We start from the raw sequence: 24,104 nt of genomic DNA on the forward strand, positions 1-24,104 counted from the left end.
CTGGAGCCGTCTCCCCGGGGCGGTGAGTGACAGCGCGGCCGGGCGGGGCTTCGCGGGGGCCCGGGACGCGGCGCCGCCCCCGGGAGGGGCTCCCCCGGCCCCCGGCCCGCGCCCCTCCCCCGCGCCACGCCCTCACACGCCCCCCCCTCGGTGCCCCTCACGCCCCCCTCACGAGGCTTCGCCCCCCCCACCCCCACGCCCCGCCCCCCCGCGCTCCCCTCACGCCCTTCCCGCCGCCGCCGGCCCCGTGCACGCGCGCGCGGGCACTGCGGGGCGGGGGCGCGCACGGCGCTGCACGCGCTCGGAGCGGGACGCGGCCCCTTTAAGAGGCAGCGCGGGCACCCCCCCCTCCCCTCCCCTCCCTCCCGTCCCCACCGCGCCTGCGCGGCGCCCGGCCCTCACTGCGCCTGCGCGGCGGCCGCCGGCGGCTCGCTCGGCTCCTTTGTCCCCTCGCTCGCCTCTCAACCCAGCCTGATGCCCGCCGCGCTGATTGGCGGCGCGCGCGGCGGGCCGCCGCCGCCTCGCGGCCAATCGGCGCCGCGCAGAGGGCCGCACGCCCGCCTCGGCCCGCCCCGCCGCGGCCGGCCGGTGAGTGACGGGGGAGGCGGCCAATAGGAACGCGGGGCAGCGCGGCGGGGCGGCCAATGGGCGGGCGGGCGGCGGGAGCGGCGGGGTAGGTTGCGCCAGTTCCGGCCGCGCGCGCGTTCGGCTCCGGGCTGCAGCGGGCCCAGCAGGCCGCGAGCCGCCCCGGCGCCGCCAGGTGAGGCCGCGGCCGCCTCAGGGCCGCCTCGGGGCCGCCCCGCGCCTCAGCGGGCCCCGCCCCGCCGCCACGCGCGGCCCCTGAGGCGGGCGGAGGGGGTGTGGGGGGAGCAGGGGGGGGGTCCCGGTGAGGCCGGGCCCGTGCCCCCCCCCCCCCTCCCCTCCCCTCCCCGTGCTGAGCCTCGCGTTGTGCCCCCGCAGGTGGGGAAGATGCAGGGCAACAAGGGCTTCGGCATGGAGAAGCAGAACCACGCGCCGCGGAAGCAGCACCAGCACCCGCCGCACCCGCCGCCCGCCGGGCCCGCCAACGGGCAGCAGGCCAACAGCCAGAGTGAGTGCGGCTGCGGGGCGCGGCCCGCGGGGCGCTGCTCAGGGCGCTGCTCGGCTCCGTAACGGACGCGGGTCGCGGCTCTGCTGCTCGGGGGGCAGGAGGAGGGATTGCCGTCTGAAGGCTCCTGGGGCTGCGGCTGATCCAACCGGATGGTTCGCAGCCAGGGAGTCAGGGCGCTGCCGCTCCCGCCTCCAGACAGAGGGAAAGTTCTCTGCTTATGTTAAAAATCTCTTTTGTTTTATTTTCTTTTGTTTTCGAAGTCTCACTACCGATTTCTCAAAACAAAAGAGGATAAAAGTCGCATGTGCGCTTTGCTGGCTCTCTCGAAGGCTTTTTCCTGAGCTAAATGCACTTCTGGCTGTGTTCCTTATGCATGGTTCCTCTGTGGTTTTTGCTCTCAGCTGCATGTTTAAGTGCGCCCACATGCAGATGCTTGGCTAGTGTAAAATTCATGGGCATTTTCATTAAGCGATCCTGCTAAACAGGTTCGTGGGAGATCACAGAAAAGGGTGGCCGACGAGTTTGTTTCCAGTCAGGTTGGGAACAATACAGCACAAGAGCAGCATTGTTGTGTTCTCCGAGGGATCAGCTCGGAGTGACAGCCTGTAGCTCAGACTCCTTTGAGGGGATCTGCTTAAGGTGGAGCAGGGATGCTGGTTAACGCTGCCCTAAGTCCGGCTTAGGCTATTTGCAGGCCTTGCAATTGACCCCCGAATACTTGTGGTAACAGCCTGGAGTCGTTTGCAAGACAAACGCTTCACCCAAGTGACTGAGCGGTGTGCAGTAAATCACTCACTGTCCTTACGCTACCCTTCTATATGCTGTCAGCACGATTTTTTTTTTAAGAGTTAGCTGTGGAGGTGTGCTTGTACTCACGAAAGGCTTGTCCTTAACAGTTGCCTCTGCATGAATAGCTCTTCCTGGTTAGAACCCTGCTTTTTAGTCTGAATCGAACCACTTGAGTTTACTGCAGACACGTGGCCCTGAGGTGGATCCTGTGCAAAGCAGATCAGATAGGAATGGATCTGCTGCTTGGGTCAAATAGAAGAAAGGAAAAACTGCAAAGGGAACAAAAGACAGAAGCAAAACAGAACAAAAAAAGCGGAATTGCTTTTTACAGCTTGCTGTGCAGGGAGGTTTTGGGTCCCTTTAAGAAAAGGGGACGGAGGGAGGTAAAGAGGTCATAAAGCCGTCCGCCTGTAGCAGGGCTTCCGGATCGTGCTGGGCTTCAGCTAAACTGTGGGCTCAAGTGAATTGTGCACGTGGGGGATTGAGGGGGTTGCTGTAACAAGTCCCATTTGTTAGTGTAGATGTAGCATTACTTACTGAATATAGATTTTTTTTTAATTTTTGAGGTTTTACCTATGTGGCTATTCTTAGTTTTATTTTTCTATTTTTGCCATTCCAGTCTTCTCTTCAATTTGGAACCCAAATCCCATCTCACAGAATACCAGCCAATTAAAATGTTACCTGTCTGGGCAAAATTAACTCTTTTTTTTTTTTGCATATTTTTTAAAAACTTTTTTTTTTCTTCCCCTCAGTAAAAATCTGATTGCTGGCCAAGCTGCAGCTTTCCTGTCCTTATTCAGGTTGTAATAGCAAAACTTTATATTGTGACCACAGATTTTATTGTGGGTCGGTTATCTTGAGCAGTTACCCAAAAGCTGAAGCCCGAGTGACCATTCTGAAGGAAAATCCCCTCGTTGCTGTAGAGATGGCTGGGGAGGTTTGAGGTCTAAGCGAAGGGGTGGTATTACCTGTATTGTCCTGTGTCTCTGCGTTCACTGTGATGAAACCTAATAGAATTTATCCCCCCAACTGTAGAGCAGCTGTGTACCTTATTCCCCTCAGATGAAGGCCTGACTATTGACCTGAAGAATTTCCGGAAACCCGGTGAAAAGACCTTCACTCAGAGAAGCCGCCTGTTTGTGGGGAATCTGCCCCCAGACATTACAGAGGAAGAGATGAGAAAGTTGTTTGAGAAGTATGGCAAGGCAGGGGAAGTCTTCATACACAAGGACAAAGGCTTTGGCTTTATCAGGCTGGTGAGTGACTTGCTACCTTAGGCATGTTTTTGTGGCAGTGACCTATGCTAGAGGAGTGCTGCTAACTGGAAGTAGTAAATGTTCAGGTATCCTCAGATAATTAAGCCCACTGTTGGTTTTAAGTGACCTGGATTACAGTCACGGATCAGCTTCTACAAGCGATTTGTCTAGAGCCTGGTATAGGAAGGAATGTCAATTGGGGCAGCGTGTGGCAGGGTTTATGAGATACCTGGTAAAGGCATTCTGGAATCAGCTGAGAGAAAAGAGAAGGAAAACACGCACCTGATGCTGTTACAGACCAGGTAGACATCTCCTGGGAGGATGTGAATGAGACATTTCTGTGACCCTAGGTAATCCCTCGGTATTGCTGGGGTGATGAGTGCTCTTGTGGCAGGGGAGAAGCTCCAAGCGATCACACTGAGGTGTGGTTACTGACATGGTGCCGTGGTTCTCAGACGTTATTGGCTCAGGTGCTACATCTCTGAAAGCCCCAATAACAGTGGCTGGAGCATGAGGTTTTTAATGCATTTATTTTTTAAAAAGAAAAAAGAGCAAATTGTTCTGTAGCCTTAATATACTGATATATCTGATAGATAATGATCATTGTTTGCTTAGTTTTCACTGGCTGTCGGATTAGGCTTATGTCCGATACATTTCTTTTTCCTCCTCCAAACTTTCTACGTGTGTATTCAGGTAAAGTCATTGGTAATGGAGAACAGCTGTGGTTGGTCAGGGCATTTTTTAACACGCTGTGGGAGGTTTATCTGTTCCTCTCTGTGAAGTACTTGTTCAGGGGAAATAACGCTTGTGACTCTGTTGTGTACGTAGCTGATTCCATGCTGCATTGAGAGTTTTAATGATGACTTTTTTTATCTTCAGGAAACTCGCACTCTGGCAGAGATTGCAAAGGTGGAATTAGACAACATGCCTCTCCGTGGGAAGCAGCTAAGAGTGCGTTTTGCATGCCACAGCGCATCGCTGACAGTCAGGAACCTGCCTCAGTTTGTGTCCAATGAGCTCCTGGAGGAAGCCTTCTCAGTGTTTGGCCAGGTGGAAAGGGCTGTGGTTATTGTGGATGACAGAGGACGATCCTCTGGAAAAGGCATTGTGGAGTTCTCAGGGAAGCCTGCTGCTAGGAAAGCCCTGGATAGATGTAGTGATGGGTCTTTCCTGCTGACTACGTAAGTGCGGAGGGCGAGAATTGCTGTGCTGTTGTGTGCAGGCTGGTGGGTGGCGTTGGCTTGTGAGCGACATTTCTTGGTGTAGCAGGGCAGGAGGCGCTTTGCCTGGGGAGAACCGAGCTTCCTTTCCAACAAGAGTGAGGCTAAGAGCAAGTCTGTGCCGAAACTCAAAGCTTCCTTCTGGGAAGCTGCACGTGGGGTCAGTGTAAGGCTGTCCAGTAAACTCTTTCTCACTAAAGCTGCCTTATGGCAATTAAAGCAGCTTCTAAGAAACAGGAGCTGTATCGGAGACCCATCCATTGGCTGGAAACAAAGCTCGAGTGCGTTAATTGTGCACGCTGAGTCTAGGGATGGGGCCACACTTGGTGGGGTGTGCTGCTGGGTGCAGTGCTGATCCACCTTCTGGGGCACGAGGTGTTTGGGAAGCGGATCAGATGCACTGGGTTGTTTGGGGTTTTTTTTCCCTCAGAAGCTTGTTCTCCCTTTGCTTGGATATCGTAAGGCAACAAAGTGTATTCCTGGATAATTATGTGACCATGCACAAGCAAATGATTAATTCTAAGTAGCTTCCACAGAGCATGGCTTGTTGCTTTAATAGCTAGGGGAACCATTTAGGGTCTATTTTGAGTGAAAAATACTAAAGTATATTTTATATGCATGCTCTTAGAATTTAGAAATTAGCAATATAGCCCTGATTTCAGGAAGTGTTTTATTATTAAAGTAATTTTTTTAAGCTTTGTGCTTCTCGCCCTGCTCCTTTTTGGGGGAGAGGCTGCATATGGCATGGCAGTACACACCATGTTCAAGTTCAAAAAGCAGCTTTCTTTTTTTTCATTGCTATTTTCCTGCCTGAGAGTCTTTGGGAGTAGCCAGTAATGTGTAGTGCCCTGCAGTAGGGTTGCTGGTAGGGAGCTTTTGGGCTATTTTAGTTTCTTGGGATTATTTACTTTGTGCCCTTTTGCTGACTCAGAACTATGCAGCCTGAAAGAATCATGAAAACAACATTTGAAAAGTGAGCATGCAAAGCTAAGCACTACCAGTGTATAGCTGAGAGCACCTGGGGGCAACATTCACTCTTTCTCTGGCTGTCTGCACATCAGCTTTTGACATCTGGGACAGCAAAACAGTGTGGTGCTTACTTCTACTCGAGGTTTAGTTTCGATTGAAGCTGTTCTGCTTTGTCCTAGTTTGTGACAGTAGCGGATGGATAAACTGCTTGGAATAGACTGGGTCACGTTGGAAAATGAGACGATTAGTAACACACAAAAGTGAAAAGCTGTGTTGTGGACCCTCAGCCTGTCACGTCCTGCCTTCCTGTTGGAGTTTGGGCACTGCTTGCTCCTTGGCATGGCATGCTTGTCACTTCCCCAGCTATGGCAAATGGATTAAGGAGCTAAAGCTGAATTGTGACGCTGCTTTGCGCTGAGGGTGTGAGCAGTGTCAGTGCTGTGCTGGGGACTTGTTGCAGAGATGGGGACACTTCTGCTAAGTAGTTCTCTTTTGCACACAGAAGCACACGTGCTCAGCATCTGTGTTGCAAAGTGTGCCAGAGGATTATTTGGGAAATTGAGGCGGGGCCCACCAGGAACTTGCAGAGCACCGCTGTCTGGCAGTAACGGGAAGCGGTGGTCTCACCAAGAGAATACAAGTGATGCAGCCAGGGATCTCCAGTGAAGAGCAGTGTTACTCCTCACTTTAGACTGTTGTAAAAAAGACCTTGTGCAGCCTGTGGTTGGTCATGAAGCAAGGGAGGAAAGGGGTGAAAAAACAGATGCTGGTATTACTGTGCTGTGCAGATCCTACTCCAGGAAGTCAAGTTTCCAATGAAGCTGTTAATTTAAACAAGTAACTGAAAACATTCTTCTTTGAGTACAGTTTTGGTTTGGATTCAACAAGATTTTCAATTAACAGTTCAGCTCCTAGTCTAAAGGGGGGTGGAAAAAAAAACGCTGTGAAAAGTAATTACTGTTTTCACTTTGCTTCAGAACCCTGGCTGCACTCAATTTCTTTGAGCAGTGCTAAAAGCAATATTTCATAGGTTCAGACATAGCACACAGGCTTTCCTACACTGCAAGCTCATTCCTGAATTATCCTCAAAGCACCTCATTTTTTCTTCACAGATTCCCTCGGCCTGTCACTGTGGAGCCCATGGATCAGTATGATGATGAAGAGGGACTACCAGAGAAACTGGTCATCAAAAACCAGCAATATCACAAGTATGTGGCTGCCATAAGACACAAGATGAGAGTGCCTGGGGGCTCCGGGGTATCGGCTAGTGCCTGAGCCTTAGGAGGGTGGCTCATCAGTGCTTCTAGAGGTCCTCCTTTTTTCTGAATACGTGACCTGACTCCAGAAAAAGAATGGCTTACGCTGTTCCCTTGAAATTGGTTAGCTGAAAGAAAGCAGTGGGTTTGGATCCACTCTTCTGGGTAAGGCTGCCAGGCTCCACATATTTTGTTGTGTTTGTCTGCTTCCATTGTTGGGATAAAAATTGGTGTCAGTTTGAGATAATGTGTGCTTTCCCCTTGCTGGGATGAGAAGCTGAAACAAAAGATGTAGATTCTGTGCTCGAGGTGTGTGGAGGAAGCAGACGAGCTCACAGTGAAAACGGTCCGAATGATGTGAACAGCAGTGAGGCATCGTAGAGCTATCCAGGTGTAAGGCCATGGTATTTGAGGACTTCCCCCAGTAAACAGCTGCCATGTGATTAGAGCACTGGGTATTAGTACAGCATGTGAGCTCATGAATGTTGAATGAAGCAGGGAGGATGAGAGCTTCAGGAGCCCGGGGGCTGTGTTAGGAGCAGTCACATGCTCCGGTTGCGGGGGCTGCAGAGACCAGTGAGGTAAGCGTGCGTGTTTGGGCTGGGTATGTTTCTGGAGTGAACTTGTTCATGAGTTGTGCAGCGGGAGCTGTTTCTGTTGAGAGTATTTCTAAATGTCTTTTGCCCAGTATCTTGGTGTGTTAGGAGCGCAGTGTTGTTGCTGGGTGTGAGTGAGGACAGGACACAGTTTTTTGTCTAAGTTTTTCCTTTCAGTAGAATGCATCCTGAGGAACAGACAAAGCGGTATCTCAGGCACAGCTATTTGTGCAAAAAAGTGTACACGGTGATTTATCTATTACAGTGAGATGCGTTTCTAACTGTCAGAAGGCTCTGCCATTGCATTTACACACATACTGTATTTTTCTTAGATCCTCTTTGCTGTGTTGAAGCATTCACTACGTCTTCCTTGCTTGACAGGGAGCGTGAGCAGCCTCCTCGATTCGCACAGCCTGGCAGCTTTGAGTATGAATATGCCATGCGCTGGAAGGCTCTAATAGAAATGGAGAAGCAGCAGCAAGAACAGGTAGACCGCAACATCAAGGAAGCTCGAGAGAAGCTGGAAATGGAAATGGAAGCAGCTCGCCATGAGCACCAAGTTATGCTCATGCGGCAAGGTACCAACCAAGGATAATCAGAACAGGGCCCTTCAGCACCCGGGGTGGGTAGCTCAGACTGGCCAGAGCCCACCAAGGTTGGGCTATGGCAAAGCTGCATAACTTTTAACCAACTGTGGCAGCAACAAACAAACAGATGTTGCTGTATTGCTGGAAGTTCCATTGTCTTACTCTTCCTTTGTGTTGTGGTTCTAATTCAGGAACTGATGAGAGGTGGTAGAGGAGACAAGGTTGATTTTATATATATATATTTTTTTTTTTAACTGTTATCTTATATAGATTTAATGAGACGCCAGGAAGAACTGAGGAGGATGGAAGAATTACATAACCAAGAAGTACAAAAACGTAAACAGTTGGAAATCAGGTAAGGTGGCAGGTTCTAAACTGTTCCATAACGTTATGGAACAAAGCACTTCTTCAGTTCACTTATTGTTCAGGGTGACAATTTAATTGCTACCTAAAGAGTAGCTGTTGTTTTGGGCCTTTTTGTTCATAGTGAGAGTGTACGCTTGGTTTAAGATGGAGTTAGGAGTTTCTTCTGCTGACGTTGAAGGACACTGACTAGTATTTTTTTTTTTTTTTTTTTTTTTTTTTTACAGTTCTGTGTCTCAGTTTAGCTCCTTGACCGAGGCAGATACAAAAGTCAGGATCTTTGTGCAGTGGCTTTAGTGCTGCAGGTTGGAAAACCCCATTTTAGCATCTATCCTCTCCTTTGAGAGGTAACTTAGTCTCAGAGATTTCTCTCTCCCTTCTGGCTCTTCCTTGTCTCAGGGTCATTGTGAGAAACTCCAGGAAGATCTCCAGATTACTTCTGTAATACGAGGGGCTAGAGAACTGTCTGGCTTCTATGCATTACACACAGTATAATGTAGTCAGCATGTACTTGAGAGCGGCTGTGTATGTGGGTGTGCTCAGGCTGAGTTCTATAATGAACTCCTTAAAATTCAGTGTTGAAAATGTCCTGCTCGTAGATGTTTGCTTTCATCATGAGGTGCCTGATATTTCACAACCTCAGCAGAATAACGCTTTCCAAGTTGTAGGTTTCCAAAACAAGAGCCCACTAGGCAGCACTACAACGCCCTGATGCAAGTGGTCACTTTGTGTTGTGCTGAGCATCCTTGCCACTTCTTTGCAGGCAAGAGGAAGAACGCAGGCGCCGTGAGGAGGAAATGAGAAGGCAACAAGAAGAGATGATGAGACGCCAGCAGGAAGGCTTCAAGGGGAACTTCACTGATGCGGTATGAATATTCCTACCTTTCCATTGCATCTGGAGATGGATTTTAGATTTTTTTCTCTTCCCTAGCACAGGGCTTCCAGTGGATGCTTAATGTGTTGGTTGAGGGACTCTACATACGTGTTCAATGCATTCTACAGCCAGTTATAGACTCCTGTCTGTCTTTATAACATTTTGTCTGGAAAATATAAATTAACACAGTTACTGTCCCACTGCTGTCCTCAGTGGCTGTCTGGCTGTTCAGAAGAACATATGCTAACTAATTATATTCTAAGAGTAGTAACAAAGACGTACTCTTCTGAAATCCTATTGCAGAGCCCTGTTGTGGTCGTGTATCCAGCTATATCCCTAGCCTGCAGTCGTTCTTAGTCTTCCTCAGGTGGAACGATCCCAGCTTGAGACACTGCTGCAGGCACAATAATTTGCTTATACTTGAAAGTCTGTGTTGGTCAAGCATTTCTTTGGAATGTAAAATGTGTGATGGCCTGCTTTTTAATAGCAGTAATGCTAGCTCTGTAATGAGCTGTTTGCAGTTCATTTTCAGTCCCGGCAATTTTCTGTTGTGAACCAGCTCTCATGCTATGGAGATGCTATAATAATGCCAGTGCAACTGGGTGACAATTGCTTATGCATTTTAGCAAAAAAAAATTGGCTGCTAAGCAAAACAGCTAACTGTAAAGACAAAAGATCAAAACTGTGACTGACCTCTAAATGCAAATATTACCTAGCAGAACTCCCGAGTTCTCTAAGTAATAGTGCCTTCATCTGATAAATAGTGGCACTGAGACTACAGGTGAAGTCAAGTGACATCTGTTCAGTTCCCATCCTGGAAAAGCAGTATCCTCACTGGTGAGGAGGTGCTTCCAGTTTTTCAGCAAGGGAGATCTGTGGTGTGTGCCTGACATTCACTAGCTGGAAGTCTGGAAATGATCCAGTGCTGCATGTTTGTTGTGTAAGCTTGCATTCCTTTCAGCAGGAAAAGCTACTTAGCTACACTGAGGAAGTAATAAAAACTAATTTTTTCCAATGTGTTACTGCTGCTCAGCAGATCTTTCCATCCAGGTATTGGATAACTTTATGCTGCTCTTTGGTAAAATCTGCACACACAGCTTTGTGGCTTGATGCTGTACCAGGATTGCTTTGCTGTTGAATATTGTCTTGCAGAATGAGAATGCTTTAAATATGAGCTCTTTGTTCAGCAGTTAATAGCAGTAGCTCAGATCTGCTTTTGAAATTTACCCAGTAATTCTATCCGGTAATAAAGCCCCAGATCTCAATGAATTTGTGTAATTACATTACAAAATACTTGGATCTTTATCATTTGAAATGAGCATCTCTTTTCCAGAGGGAGCCACCAGACATGCGAATGGGGCAGATGGGTATGGGAGGTAAGAATTTTTTGTAGTCTTCTTAATTCTTGTGCACATTTGTGTCCTCTGCAAAATCCATGTGTTTTTTTTTTTGTTTGTTTGTTTGTTTGTTTTTGGTTTTGGAGCTGTTGTATTTTATCAGCTCCTTATTTAGAAACCGTCGTAGTAACTTTCTCCCATTTCAGTGACAGGAAGCTGTCGTATGACAGGAAACGTATGGGTATGAGGCAGTGCTGTACGTACGTGAAAGTTCAGTAAGCAGAAGATGGTTGAAATTGCTGTTAGAGCCATAATGTGGTTAAGAAGTTTGTAGTGATACGGAAGCTGGTACAACATGTGGTACTAGGCCTTGATTCCAGAAAGAAATCTCAATTACTAGATTTCCATATTTTGGCTACATGACCTAGAGTTTGAGGCCACGTGCACAACAGTGATTGAAAAGACCATCAGGCTCAGTGCTTAACAAAGACAGTGAGCGTTAGAACCTGCTGAGGTTTCAGATAATAGTGGAATGTGAGATCAGTTTGTCTTGACCTGATAGTGCACTGGTGGTTAATAGATTAGAACTCTGTCCTAGGATATAATCCTGCAGGGAGCTTATGTGGTGTTTTGTGGTTGTTCTGGTTCATGGTTTTTCTGGTTCTTTTCCAGGTACCATTGGCATGAACAATAGAGGAGCTATGGGTGGTACCAACGTCCCAGCTGCTGCGCCTCCTGCAGCTGGTCCTGGAGCTATGATACCTGACGGAGCCATGGGAATGGTAATGTATCTCCATCTGCTTTTCCTGCACACCTTTCAAATGTAGATTGTGGTGTTTCCCTTGTTAAGGAGGACACTGCTAAAGTTGAGTCTTGTTTGTCACCCTAGACCTGCTGTGAAGTTAATCTTGCCTCGATGTTAGTTGGTATTTTTGAAATTGAGCCAAGTCTAATACTTCTTTCTTCTTTCTTTACTTTGAAGATGCTAAAACCTTTATTAGAAGGATCTTAGCAATCAACCAATACGACATGGTTGTTTTTTAAATGGCATATTGGGAAGCGCTTTGAGTGAGAGTATCTGGAGATGTACGTTCTTGCTGGCATAAAGCCAAGCTTTCAGGAATGTTCTGTCCATCACTAGTTTTTTAAAACAATACTCTTCTATGCTAAAAGGAATATGGTAATAAGTATGCAAAAATGAGTTCAGCTGATTTGCTTAGGAAGTAAATAACAAAGAATCAGTGAAGTTTATGCTTGCTTATTTGCCTTTTTTAATTTTTACATTTAATTGAATTTTAAACAGTAGCTTTTGTCTGCAAAGGGTCTCTGTGACTCTTCTTGTAGGGCAAAGGAAGTTTAAATGCTTGATTGGCAAAACTCAAGGCTGACATTCCATCTACAAAGCTGTATGACCAGACAGTTCCTCAGCTTTACACCCCATCCATCCACAGTCATCCCCACCCTGATGGACCTTAGACAGCTCAAAACCTTTTTAGGCATCCTCATCATTGAATATATGTCACCAAAGAATTCTAAAGAGAAAGCCCTAAGGAAAATTCTAAATACAAACCTAATTTTCAAATACAAGTAATGGAAATCTAGAAGTTCTGTTTATTAGAAATCCTTCTTAAAAGATTTTAAAAGTTGGCTTGTGTTTTTTTTTTTTTTTTTTTTTTTTTTTCTTAGAAAACAAAGAACTTGTCTCTGTTTCTGTAATAGTGAGATGAGAAATTAATTAATATATTTAATTCCAGTACTGGTAGTGAACTGAAATAGGTTGCCATAAAACATTTAGTAGCTGTACAGACTTCATTCAACATGCTGTGACCAGCTTGCAAAAAGCCCATTTATTAAACTTCCATGGGATTGGGAGGAAAAAATGCTTTTAAGAATACTCTCTAACTTAAAGGTTATTGAGCTACTAGTGGGATAAATTGAAAAACAAGGGTGTTTAGACAGGAATTATGGTTGCTGCGTTAGTGATTTAGTTGGTGAATGGTAGCGGCGTGTTTTAGCTTGTTATAAATGTGAAATGGAGTGCTACTTCATACTGCTGGAGGAGTTGTTGAAGGTGTCACATCTAATGTGGAAACCGCGAGCTCAGGGTCTGCATGTACTTACTGTGGTGAGAGGTAACTTGTCAACATGAAAGAACTGAATTGCTTGCTGTTTGTTATGGTTTTTATGAAAGTAGTGGAAGGAATAGAAAATGAATATCGCTGTGAAAGTTGGTGACTGCCGCTTGTAACTTTCAGTTTGGGAGTTTCCTTAGTTTGCAAGTAAAATTAAGTCTAGTAAAGCAAATGATGTGGGTGTGGGGATGATCTGGTAGCTGAACTCAGGAGAGGGATGCCTCTAAAGAATTCAAGCTTTGGTTATGCACAGTTACAGCTTCACTGCAGAGCTTTACAATAGGTGATGGCTTCTTTGCTTGTTGATCCTATCTGTCAGAGGATGCAATCTCATACAGGATCAGCTGCAGAAACAGCAGCAGTCATATTCAAGTTTGTCCTGAAAGTTCTTCTTCAGCAGTTCCTAGTACTTGGTGTAATGAGCAATTTTCCTGCAAACCTTCCTAATTCTTAATTTAGCATGACTGCTTCATGGAAGTCTTCTTGTCATAAGGAACAGTTTTATTTGGCTGTGAGCTTTTTTACCTGACTGGTAGGGACAGTAGAGAGGCTGTGGTTCAAGGAACGTGTACTACGCAAGGAAATTTATGGGGGAGAAGGTGAAGAGAGGAATGGAAAGGGGAAGGAGTTCAGATCAGGATAATGAAGTAATACCACTTAGACCAAAAAGCAGTAAGCTGCTTCTTTAATGGACAGATACATGCGTAGAGTTATTTTGGAAAATCTTTATCCTGGCTAGACTGCTTAATTTGTGTTACTAGTTCAGTGTGTTCCAGCTCTTTATTCATGTACGTAGCACTTGCTTTGCATGTTTGCTCCAGTTGGTTAGTGACTGCAGTGACTTCCCTAATGTGATGTAATGTGTCCTACAGGGGAAGTCCACAATTGCTTAGAGTCCTTCATCTATTGGGAAGGGAAAAAGATGGAAGGAGTGCTGTATTATGCTGTAAATAGTATGTAGTAATGTAAACGTGTGGATGAAGAATGAATGGAACCCATGAGTCTGATGTTGAGGGGGAAGGAAGATGCGGTGGCTGCACAGTATTTTGTGGAAGCACATGTCTGCCACGTATCTGCCTCAGAGCTGACTCAGCTTTGAGCAGGAGGTTGGACGAGGGATCTCCTAAGGTACCTTCCAAGCTGAATTACCCTTTCATCTCGTCTCCGTGCTGGAAGGAAGAGGCTGTGCAATAGCACTGCTCTAGCTGGGAGATGGGAGAGCCAAAGGAATGGAAGTGACAGGATATGACCAAGGCACAAGACGAGTATCTCAGACTTACCTTGGAATTGTAGCGTTGCATACACCTGGATTGTGACACTGCTGTGTTATGAGTATGCTGCTCCTCGTTTACATTCAGTTTGGGTGGGGGAATATGGTGGAAATGTGAAATTCCTTTCCCAGACTGCATTTCTCGTGTGCTCCACAGCAAGGCGCTACTGTGGGGATGACATAAGCTGTTTTCCAGTTTGCTTGACTCCAAGCTATGTGGGGAAAGAGGCTTTATCCTACAATGCTTAACTGTAACCACAGTCCTATCAGCCTGGTTTTGGGGCTTTGGGGTTGGTTTTGGTAGGGTGGGGGGTTTATAGCAAGGTGAACTGTAATTGTGGGATCCTGACAGGATTCGAATCTACTCAAATGGCTTTTAACTGCTGTTTGTTCTTTGTTTCTCCTTCTGCCTCTTCTGCACTTCTCTTTGTTACAAGACTCCACCGCCACCTGCAGATCGCTTCGGCCAGGGCAGCGCGATGGAAGGACTCGGAGCGATGGGTGGGAACCCACCTGCCTTCAACAGAGGAAATCCAGGGGGGGAATTTGGCCCCAACAAGCGTCGCAGATACTAACAGGATTAAGCTGCCCCCTGCACATGCCCCAAAGAGAAAAGGAATCTTGGCAGGCCACACAGGGTTCTTCTCAGGGGGTGGATGTTCAAATTAGTTCGTTAGGGCCTGCTTTGGTTAAGCCACTCTAGGAAAAGGGGAGTGCAGTCTGACTGGTAAAGGTTTTAGAAAATTTCATGTGGTGCATTCCTATAATTTCAATGTGAAAATGAATTCTGGGAGGCTGCCGTGGTTGTTCAGTAACGGTAAAATCTGGCAAGGACCTCAATGCCTTGACTGTTCCAGGTTTCCTATTTGCAGCCAGAGCCCTGAGACTAAACGAGATAAAATTGTCTTGGCATTTTTTTAATTTTAGTGTAGCGTACCTTGCTTAAGAGCACAGGGAAGAAGTCTCTGGAGAACTAGGGCAGCATCTGGGTACTTTGCAGCTCCCATGATTCTGTAAATTTACATAGCTCCAAATGATCCATCATGTAGTGAATTGGGGAGATTTTATGTTCATTTTTTTCTTTTTTTTTTTTTTTTTTATCCTAACTTGTAGTTACTCTTTTTATCTGGACCATCTGTTTCTTTAAAGTAGTTGACCGTCATGTGCAGCCGGAATGGCTGGAAGGCTCTTGTTCGGATGAATTTTTTGATAATGTGTTGTATCGCTGTTTATTTTTACTGGTAGTAAAGTACAATCTATTGGACAAAGATACTGTATCTCATGCTGAAGATTTAACTGAAACAAATGTTTGTATAATCTTAACCTTGCCTGTCTTTTGTGTAGAAGTACTACAAGATTTTTCATTTAGTGTAAACTGTTTGAACACAAGCTGTAATTGTCCCACTAACAAGTTTGAGTTTGTCTGAGGAATGTTACAGGAATGCATTATTATTAAAGTGGATTTTAAGCCTTTTTTATCTGGTGTGCTGTCTCTTCTGTTTTTTTTACTAAAATGTGTACCTACGTATTGAAGTAAATCAAGCACCAGATTCTGGAGTCAAAGTTGTTCTTGCGTAGCTCTGTAAAGAGGGTGTTAACCCCTGGGAATTTTCTAACAGTTCTTGTCACAGAATGAGTTTTGTATGGCTTTTGGAATAAGAACCTTAACTTCAGCATTTAAGAGTAAAGTAAGGGAAGTCCTGATGCACCTAGGTTATGTCTACATTGCAGGCGCAGAGAAGCGAAATGGAAGACTTGTCTGTGAGTCACTGGGAGCGCAGAGTTCAATCTGTGTCTGATCTGCCTGGTACAAAGCTGTCTGTCTCTGCTCCGCGTTGCTGTTGCCTCTGAGTAGGACGCAGACCTTCCTGTGGGGCTCTGAACTCTGCTGGGGCAGGAAGCTGAGGGACTGTAAGTGTCAGTGGTGACAATAACAATTAATCTTAGGCAATACCTGAGGGAATCTGTAAGGACAGGAGTCCTCTGACTTACACTCTTGTATTGAAGCTTGAGGTGAGACTGGGAAGGAGGGAGCAGAAAGGGGGAGCTTAGGAAGAGACTTCAGGAGGGAGAAAGTTACCGTGTAGGAGCATAAGGAGCTGCCTTATAAACCTGAGAAATAATAGGGAAGATGAAAACATTTTCAGGTGCCTGATGTTACCGGAGCTTTTAAAAATTATGAATTGGCCTATGGGTACCCTGTTAAAAGAGATGAAGTAGTCATTCTGGAGGCTTTTACTGGTTTACAGCTGTTCATTGAATATTTATAATTAGCTTGTAATGGCATGATTGGTAAGTTGTATTGGAGAGAGACTGCAGCTGCTGGTCTTGTTTCTTTTGCTTGTTTTATTTCTGTTTGGCATCATCTGTTTGAGTAGCTGGCAGTATTTAGTGGTGATTATCAGAGGGATTGCAACACCTGTAGGTACTGTGTGAGGAGCTTGATGTTTTTCACCTGTCAATTTGCTAAGGTAACTACACGCTGCAAAATGCCGAGTAAGGTGGCTAGAATGCTGATCAGCCCTTCTGTTGCCTTGTGAAGGGGATGTGGCTGTTCCTGGGGCTTTTACCTGGAATGTGACTGGCAGGTGTTCCCTACCAGGACTGATGAGCAGTCTTACTGTTACCTTACTGTGCCTTTGGGACGCTCCCTCCCTCGGTGCAGCCTGCCTGCGCTGCTCTACCTGCTCGGGGTGGCTGTGCCTCGAGGCTGCGGCGCCCCCAAAAGGAAAACCAGCAAAACCCCACGCTGCTAACTCTGGCTGCAGGCTTTCACGAGGGTGCCAGCTGAAGACAAGGAAACTGCGTGTTCGGAGAGGACTTCTGGACTGGCTCCTTGCTGAAAGGCTTTGCAGGATTGCTGTGACTGGATTACACACACAAAACCTCCTCGCTCCATGGAGAAGTTCTGTGCCTCTCTGTGTGAGGAGCCCATCAGCACCCTCCTGCACAGGTAGGTGTCCCTGCGGTGAAGTCACCTTCTTCCTCAAGCTGCTCTTGCTCCTCTTTAATTGTTCACAGACCTGCATGTCCTTGGCACGCCGCTTCCTCGAGAGGTGACGTTTGCTTTCATGCTCAGTGCTCGGGGTCTGGAAGCCCAGCTCTGTGCTGGCCTCGTCTGCAGCTGCGCCCCGTGCTCCTTGGTCCAAGGTTCAAGGTGATAACAGGGCTTTCCTTCTACAAGAAACGCCTGTGGAAGTTGTTTGAGGGCGATTGGGTCCATTTTTTCTATCTCCTTTTTGTTCTCTGTTATACCAAATCGACTGCACATGAAGCAAAGAGGCTTTATTTGTAATTCCCAGCTGGCTGTTCCTTGCACGCCGTTCCAAAGGTGCTGCCCACAGCCAGCCCACACGACAGGGACTTGTGCTTTACTTGGAGCTCTGCCCCGGGGCAGGGCCGGACCCAGCCACGTGGGGCCAGGGCTGCTGGCAGCCACAGCTCCCAGCCAGGCGCTGGGTGATCGGCGTGCTGCCCTACACCACGTCCTTCCTATTACAAGTACCTCATCTCCTCCTTTCTCTCATTCAGAAAGTGCCAGCCCTAGCACAGGGCTTGTCCCTGTTGCGCCCTGGCTGTGCTGTGCCTGTCCCCAGGGCTGCCACCCTGACCTCAAACCCGCTGGGAGCTGCGGGCACGGTGATTTGTGTGTCGCTGCGCCCGTGTGGCTCCCTGGCCACCTCGCTCGGCTTCCTGCAGGCACACCGGGGCTGGCCCTGCAACCCTTGTCCTCCACCCCGACGACCTGCTGGTCCTTCCAAACCGAGCCTCAGCACCCTCCACATCGCCTCGGCGTTTCCTCTGCAAAGTAACCCGAGCTCCAAACCCTCCCTGGCACGAGGATGGCAACAGCTGCGGCCTTGCTGACGGCTTGCAGAAAGGATGAGGAGACCTGAAACCCTAGAGCACCACGCAGACCCGGCACAGGGCTCTGACGGACTCCCCGGGACCTGTGATCCCTCCTGCTTTTCCAGCCGCCCTTCACACTGCTGCCTGTTCCCGTGCCTTGGGGCATGCTTTTCTTTAAGGGGTGGCATCAGCTCGAAGCCAGGCTGCTGGCACTCCTGCAAAGCTTTCCTGGGGATATTGCACCGCAGGCAGGGCAGGCTTTGGGGCTGCTGTACCTTTGTGTTGAGGGTTTGCTCCGAGAGGAGCAGCAGTGGCATCCGGGCTGCCTTGCAGGGCAGCTGCTGCCCACAGGACCTGCCCTTCGTGGGCTTCTCTCAGACCCAGTTCCGCAGCAGAAGTGCTCGCTGGCTGCAGTGTGCCCCCACAGGTCGGAGAAACACCCAGGAAACATCTGCCTCTGCAAACAGGAACAATAAAACTTTTGTTTTAGATATTTGTAGGAACTAGGTAAAATCTTTGATCTCGAGAGGGCTTCTTGTCTGTAGGAAGAAAAACCCTGGGTGTTAGGATGGGAGCAGGGAGCTTCAGCAAACCCCTCCTGCTCACTGGAAGCCCTCGTATCATTTTGCACACTTCTGTGGTGATGGTGGAAGCAGGGAAAGCTGCCGGGGACAGATTTCATCCCTGGGCTGCACAAGGCCCTGGTGGGGATCAGGGATGTCTGGGCACATTCCCTGCTCTGGTCCTCTGGTGCCATGTGCACAGGTTTTGCCCTGGGACCCTGCGAAGTCTCTTCCTTCCCTTTGCAGTAAGCTTTCAGCCCCTTCTCTGGGTGATAAATAAATCGAGAGCTCTCCCAGCAGCTGCTCAGGAGCTGTGGCTCCACGGATCCGAGCACAAGCACCGTGGTGCTGCAGATGCCCCGGGATGCAGGCACTGGCAGCCCTCTGCCCACCCCAGGGCACCCCGCAGCGTGCGTCCCCTCCGCCAGGCGCCTGCGTGTGCCGGAGCAGGGGGCAGGACAGAAATATGCCTCTGGAGATAACGCGGCTCCTGCCAGCTGCCATGTCCATCTTTGGCCAGCTCTCCGGTTACCAGCCGCCTCCTCCAGCTGCCCCCAAAGGCAGGCAAAGTCACCTCGCGGCGCCTGTGCTGGGAACTGCAGGAAAACAGAGGGGATGAGATTGACGGGGTTTTTGTTGGAGTGAAGGACGCCGCGTGTCCGCCTGAGCCATGGCCTTGCTGTGCTACAACAAGGGCTGCGGGCAGAGGTTTGATCCCGAGCACAACGCTGAGGGTAAGCGGGTTCCTGCCCCCCGATGATCTCCTGGTCTGCGGCCTCGGCTGCCAGCAGGCAGCTCGGGAGCAGCTGGGGGGGCACAGCCAGGATCACCCTTCCCAAAAGGCTCCGAATGCTTTTCCCTCTTCAGATTCCTGCCTGTACCACCCAGGCGTCCCCATCTTCCACGATGCCCTGAAGGTAAGAGGGGCCGCAGCCGCGGGGTGGGACCGTGTGCCCGGTGGGGACATCCACCCCGACCGTCTCGTCCTCTCCCGGTGCCCAGGGCTGGTCCTGCTGCAAGAAGCGCACGACGGACTTCTCCGAGTTCCTCTCCATTCAGGTGAGCGACTCACCAAAGCAGCAAGGGACCCTGTGCAGCTCATGCCCCCAGCGCCATGAGGTGTCTGAGCAGCCCGGGGAGGTGGGGAGGCTCTTTGCTGTCCCTCTGCTGCCAGGCTGGGGTGGGACAGAGCTGAGGCTTTCCCGACACGGCCCCGGTGGGGCTGCACGTGGGAATCCCTGTGGACACGGCCCCTGCGCTGCTGTAGGGTGGGAGCCCGGCCCTGCAGGACGCAGAGCCACCGGGTCACAGGAGCTCACCGGGGCTGGAGCAGCCTCCAGGTTAGAAAGGGCAAAGCAGGCATCGGGCTCGTCTCTGCTGCTCAGGGATGCACAAAGGGGTTCCACAGCAAGGAGAAGCCCCCTGAGCCTCTCCAAGAGGAGAGCTCGGACAAGGCGAAGGCCAAGACAGTGGCGGAATTCATCATCCAAGGACCAAAATCAGCTGAGATGATGCAGCGGGAAAGACCAAGGTGAGAGAGGCTCAGCTGGCGGCATCGCCTGGCCACGCTGCTGCTTGTGCACGTGCCTTGCCCTGCCTGCCTCCGGGGAAGGAGCCACAACACTTAAATGGCAAAAAAAACCACAACACTCAGCCTTTGTTGCTGTCGTTTTCCAGCTCTGATGAGCCACGACAACTGCTGCCAATTAAAGTATCCAGGTCTCTGGAGCAGGCGCTGGAGAAACTGAGCCTGTCCCCCCACGACAAGGTGCCCGAGGGTGGCCCCACAGGTACTTCTCAGTCTGCAGCAGGCAGCGGGGCCTGGCCTGGCCTGGCGAGCCCGAAGCAGGGGCTGTGGGAGGGCTGGGGACAGGCAGGGTGTGTGTCCCCGAGCAGAGCTGTGCTGTCCTTGCAGGGGAGGCGACAGCGCAGGTGAGAGCTGGCACCACCTGCAAGAACGCAGCCTGCAAGGCGGTGAGTCCCCTTTGTCCCCGCATGCTCTGCGCCGCCCCGCAGTTCACCCGGGTAGAACGGGCACGGAATGGAATAATTCCTGCCTGCTCCTCCCTCCTGCAGTGCAGCACGCTTTCTGCCTCGCCCCAAGGCTGCCATGCTGTGCTGGGATAGGGGCTCTGCGGGGCGGTGCTGGGGGCACGCAGCGGTGTCCTGCCATGGCTGGGTGCTGCCAACAGGGAGCAGGGCCTGCGGCTGTCCCCAAAAAGTCCTCTCCGATGCTGGACCCTGAGGGAAGGGTGACCACGGGCAACATGCTGTGACTGTGATGGGAACGGGCCCTGATGTGTGGGTGTCTGGCCATGCCGTGCTGGAGGCACAGCCAAGCCTTCCCTCTGCTTCTTGCCCCACAGGTCTACCGGGGTGCAGAGAGCAACGCAGAGGTTTGTACCTTCCACCCTGGCGTTCCTGTCTTCCACGAGGGGTAAGGAACCTCCCTTTACTGACCTCGCTGCGGGCTGGAAGCGGTCCCGTGGGGTCCTGCCCTTGCTGGGGTCCTGCTGCCTGCTCAGGAAGCCCCACACCCTGCAGGATGAAATACTGGAGCTGCTGCGGGGTCAGGACCACCGACTTCAGCGCCTTCCTGGAGCAGCCGGGCTGCAGCACGGGGCGGCACTGCTGGACGGGGAAGGCGGTAAGGGAGCTCCCGGGGAGGTGACTGAGCAAAGTGCCTCCAGGAAAACCTTTACTGGCACCCGGGGCTGCTCTTTCCCTTGCTCTGCATTAACGCGGATTTCCATATTTAATTCTGCTAATTTTCATAATTGCTCGCAGATGATTGCATCAGGGTTTGAACGCTGAATCCTCACCCATCTGTTGTTTTAAAACTCTGCCTCTGCGTTCACAGAACCTGGCAGCTCTCATGCCTGTGGCACGGGTGCAATGGGAAGCTGAAGGAGGGCTGCCTCTGCCTTCTGCTCCAGGAGCTTGGTGTGGCTGGTGCTGCAGGCTGCCGCACAGGAACAGGCAGTTGAGCACAGGAAAAGCCCTGCAAAAATCCCCCAAAAGTTTTGGCGGATGTCTGCAAATGACTTGAGGTTGTTTTCATGAAGCTTTCTCTCTGCAGCTGCTTCTCAGGAGGGACCTCATCCGCACTGGCTGTTGTGGCAGGGCCACGAGGGGAAGGTGCCAATTCACGATTGTGTGCATGAGAGAGTTTCTCTTAGCTGGCAGCAGGCTGGAGCTGGGAAAGTTACAAGAAAATAGCCCAGGATATCTCTGAAAGTGCATCGTGTTCTTCTGAGTCAGCACTGCCAGACTGCCTGAGCAGCCCTCTCGGAGCTCAGGATGTTCTTTGTCCTGGGCTGAAAACACGCAGGGGGTGTAAGGGAGGCTGCTTTGAGAGGGCATCTTCTGCTGTCCCTGCAGAGTGAATGAAATTTGATGTGATGTAAAGGCTTTGTGCCTGCTCCTGGTGTGAGCTTGGGCACAGCAGAGTGACCCTAGAACAAGGAGATGTCTGCTCTTAACACATCCTGGAGCACAGCATAGATGTCCTGTGCTGCATGGGGCAGTCGGGCAGGGGCTGCCCACCTTCACACAAACCACCTCCCCTCCAAAACAAGATGCAGGGTTTGCTCTCGCTCAGCTGACGCTGTCCTTAGCTGGCTCTCTGCGAAGGACAGACACACAAAGAGCACCCTCTGGCACAAACGTCCCCTCTGCTGTCTTGGGGAACACCACGCCGTGACGGGTTTTTCTCCCTGGCAGGACAAGAAGGTGGTGTCGTGCCGACAGGACTGGCACCAAACCAGCAGCCAAGTGGTGGTGACAATCTATGCCAAGAACCCCCTGCCCGCCCTCAGCAGCGTGAAGGCCAACCGCACCGTGGTGAGTGGGGCCAGCAAGCTGGCTGGGGCTTTCATGGCACCCCACGTCAATGAGCCACAAGCCGGCCGGGTTCCCGGTGCTCTTCAACACCCATTTGGGGTTGGCGCTTCCTGAGCTGAGAGCCTGGTGGCTTTGCGGCTGCAGCTGCCCAGCCACGCTGGCTCAGTGGCTTTCGGCCTCAGCGTGGGGCTTTGTTGGCCTCCAGACCGTCAGCTGGTGGCAGAGGTGGAGCTGCAGCATGGGGAAGGGGTGAGAGGCAGCTGCTGAGGGATCGGCAGTTACACTGCAGCTGGGACGTGGGATGCGGTACAGGGCAGGAAGGCAGCTGCGCTGTCCAGGGAACAGCGCTGGAAGTGCTGTGCTGCCCCACTAAGATAATTTTCTGTTGATCTTTCAGCTTGAGGTTCACGTCATCTTTGAAGGGAATAAGATTTTCCAGGCAGAACTCGATCTCTGGGGGGTAAGATCCTGTTTACTTTGATTTCCCTGTTCCAGAAATCTGTGTGGGAATGAGCTGCAACACTGTAGAGCAGCCCAAGCTGCTAGAGAAGTATTTTCAGCCCCAAGTACAGGCTCCCAGTAAGGAAAATTACTCCCTTTATAGTCTCAGACTTCTGAAAAAGCAGCAAAGCGGTTGCTGCTACAAGTTCTGCACAGTCCTTCCTGTGCATGCAGCACGAGGGAGTCTTTAATTGCATTATCACGCAAAAACAGTGTGGCCCACGGGACTCTGCTGTTTCCCAAGAACAGGCTGGCGTATCTGTGGAACAAACAGCCATTTCACAGTCCCTCTCTCGGTGTTATTCACTGCCAGCTCCTGAGGACCTGCAGAGAACACAGCTCCATCGCGGCTGTCACAGCAGAGTGGACTGGTTTATCTTTAGAGCTCCTGTTGTCCATAGCAGCAAATGCTGATGGGGAAATGATGTTTTTCTCTATTCATCCAGTATGGGTAGCACCCCCTGTGAGCCATGCCTGGACTCTGTCCTGGCAGCTCTGTTCTACCTGAAGCACCCTGGCTGCTCTCTTTTAAATATTGCCACAACGCTGGCTTGTTGTTGGGGCTGCCTGGGAGCCAGGTCACCCAGATGCTAGCATTTATACCCATCTCTACTGGCTACGTAGGAAATATCACAGGGGTTGTGAGGAGGGCCTTAGTGGTGGCTGCGCTGATCCTTGACTGAGAGCAGAGCTGGGTGTCGCTGCTGGCTCTGCTGGCCTTCTGGATTTGGCTCTCCCTGAACCTGGCTCAGTCCCTGCGCTTTTGGAAGCAGTGCAAGGGGCAAGACTCGCTGTCCAATTCCTTAGCCACTTGCCAGCTGCAGAGGAGCAGCGAGGCTCAGCAATTTGCATGCGTCCTTCTTGCCTTTATTCCCCTCGTGTGCTGCCTGTGCCCGCCTGCAGCAGAGCGTGCTGCTGGCTGTGGAGGTGCCCGTGCCTTGTAGCTGTGTGGAGAGGGCTGTAACGGAGCCCAGCGCCAGCACCAACGTGCTGTTGAGGTGTAACACCAAGCTCAGCTGGACACCGGGACTCATCCTGCTCTGCCCTGAGGAGGGGAAGATTCTTGTCTTTTCTCCTCCATCACGGCTCTACTGATTGTGGGAAGGATGAGCACGTGCTGCCGGCCCTCTCCTGCTCATTTTGACGTGCCCTGCCCTCTCCCCAGGTCATCGAAACGGAGAAGAGCTTTGTGAGCATGGTCCCTACCAAGGTGGAGATCACACTCTGCAAAGCCAGCCCAGGACCCTGGGCCAGGCTGGAGCACCCCCAGAGCAGGGCGTGCTCCCAGGGGGAGCCGGAGAAGGCGGCTGCCAGCGCGGAGGAGCTGGAGGAGGACTCTGACGACAGCCTGAGCTGGTCAGAGGAGGACGACGAGGAGCTGGAGGCACGGCGCCGCTCAAGGGCTTTGACAGCAGCCCTGGAGGAGCAGCCCCGACCCAGAGCACCGTGTAACCCCCCTCAGCTCACAGGGGGCGAGCAATAAAAACACAACACGCCACAGCTCCGTGTACAAGGCTGAGACGGGCTCAGAGACAGGCAGACTGCTTTTAACCTTTTAACTTGACTTCGAATCTTTATTTAAGATTACTTTTAACCACCCTGAGGGGAA

The 24,104-nt window shown here is 50.5% G+C and overlaps 2 protein-coding genes across 4 annotated transcripts; both read left to right on the forward strand.

The window, feature by feature from the left end:
- The first annotated feature begins 433 nt into the window (after window positions 1-433).
- NONO (non-POU domain containing octamer binding) lies at window positions 434-15,215 on the forward strand. 3 transcript variants are annotated; one of them, XM_082770756.1, is made up of 11 exons: window positions 434-588; window positions 961-1,090; window positions 2,915-3,135; window positions 4,015-4,316; window positions 6,437-6,532; window positions 7,558-7,754; window positions 8,034-8,118; window positions 8,890-8,992; window positions 10,334-10,376; window positions 11,010-11,119; window positions 14,177-15,215. In XM_082770756.1, the coding sequence occupies exons 1-11, from the start codon at window positions 475-477 to the stop codon at window positions 14,312-14,314; spliced, it is 1,539 nt and encodes a 512-aa protein (XP_082626882.1). In that variant the 5' UTR covers window positions 434-474; the 3' UTR covers window positions 14,315-15,215. The 3 variants fall into 3 exon arrangements, with proteins under 3 accessions (XP_082626882.1, XP_082626883.1, XP_082626884.1); XM_082770757.1 differs by having other exon boundaries at window positions 2,942-3,135; XM_082770758.1 differs by lacking the exon at window positions 434-588 and adding an exon at window positions 672-760.
- Window positions 15,216-18,733: 3,518 nt separating this feature from the next.
- Window positions 18,734-24,054, forward strand: ITGB1BP2 (integrin subunit beta 1 binding protein 2). Its single transcript, XM_082770963.1, has 11 exons — window positions 18,734-18,885; window positions 19,019-19,068; window positions 19,154-19,210; window positions 19,537-19,682; window positions 19,829-19,941; window positions 20,067-20,125; window positions 20,518-20,588; window positions 20,696-20,798; window positions 21,875-21,994; window positions 22,392-22,454; window positions 23,661-24,054. The coding sequence occupies exons 1-11, from the start codon at window positions 18,822-18,824 to the stop codon at window positions 23,976-23,978; spliced, it is 1,164 nt and encodes a 387-aa protein (XP_082627089.1). The 5' UTR covers window positions 18,734-18,821; the 3' UTR covers window positions 23,979-24,054.
- The last annotated feature ends 50 nt before the right edge of the window (window positions 24,055-24,104 follow it).

Source organism: Aythya marila (genome assembly GCF_965140915.1).
Source record: "Aythya marila genome assembly, chromosome: 13".
Classification (NCBI taxonomy): Eukaryota; Metazoa; Chordata; class Aves; order Anseriformes; family Anatidae; genus Aythya; species Aythya marila.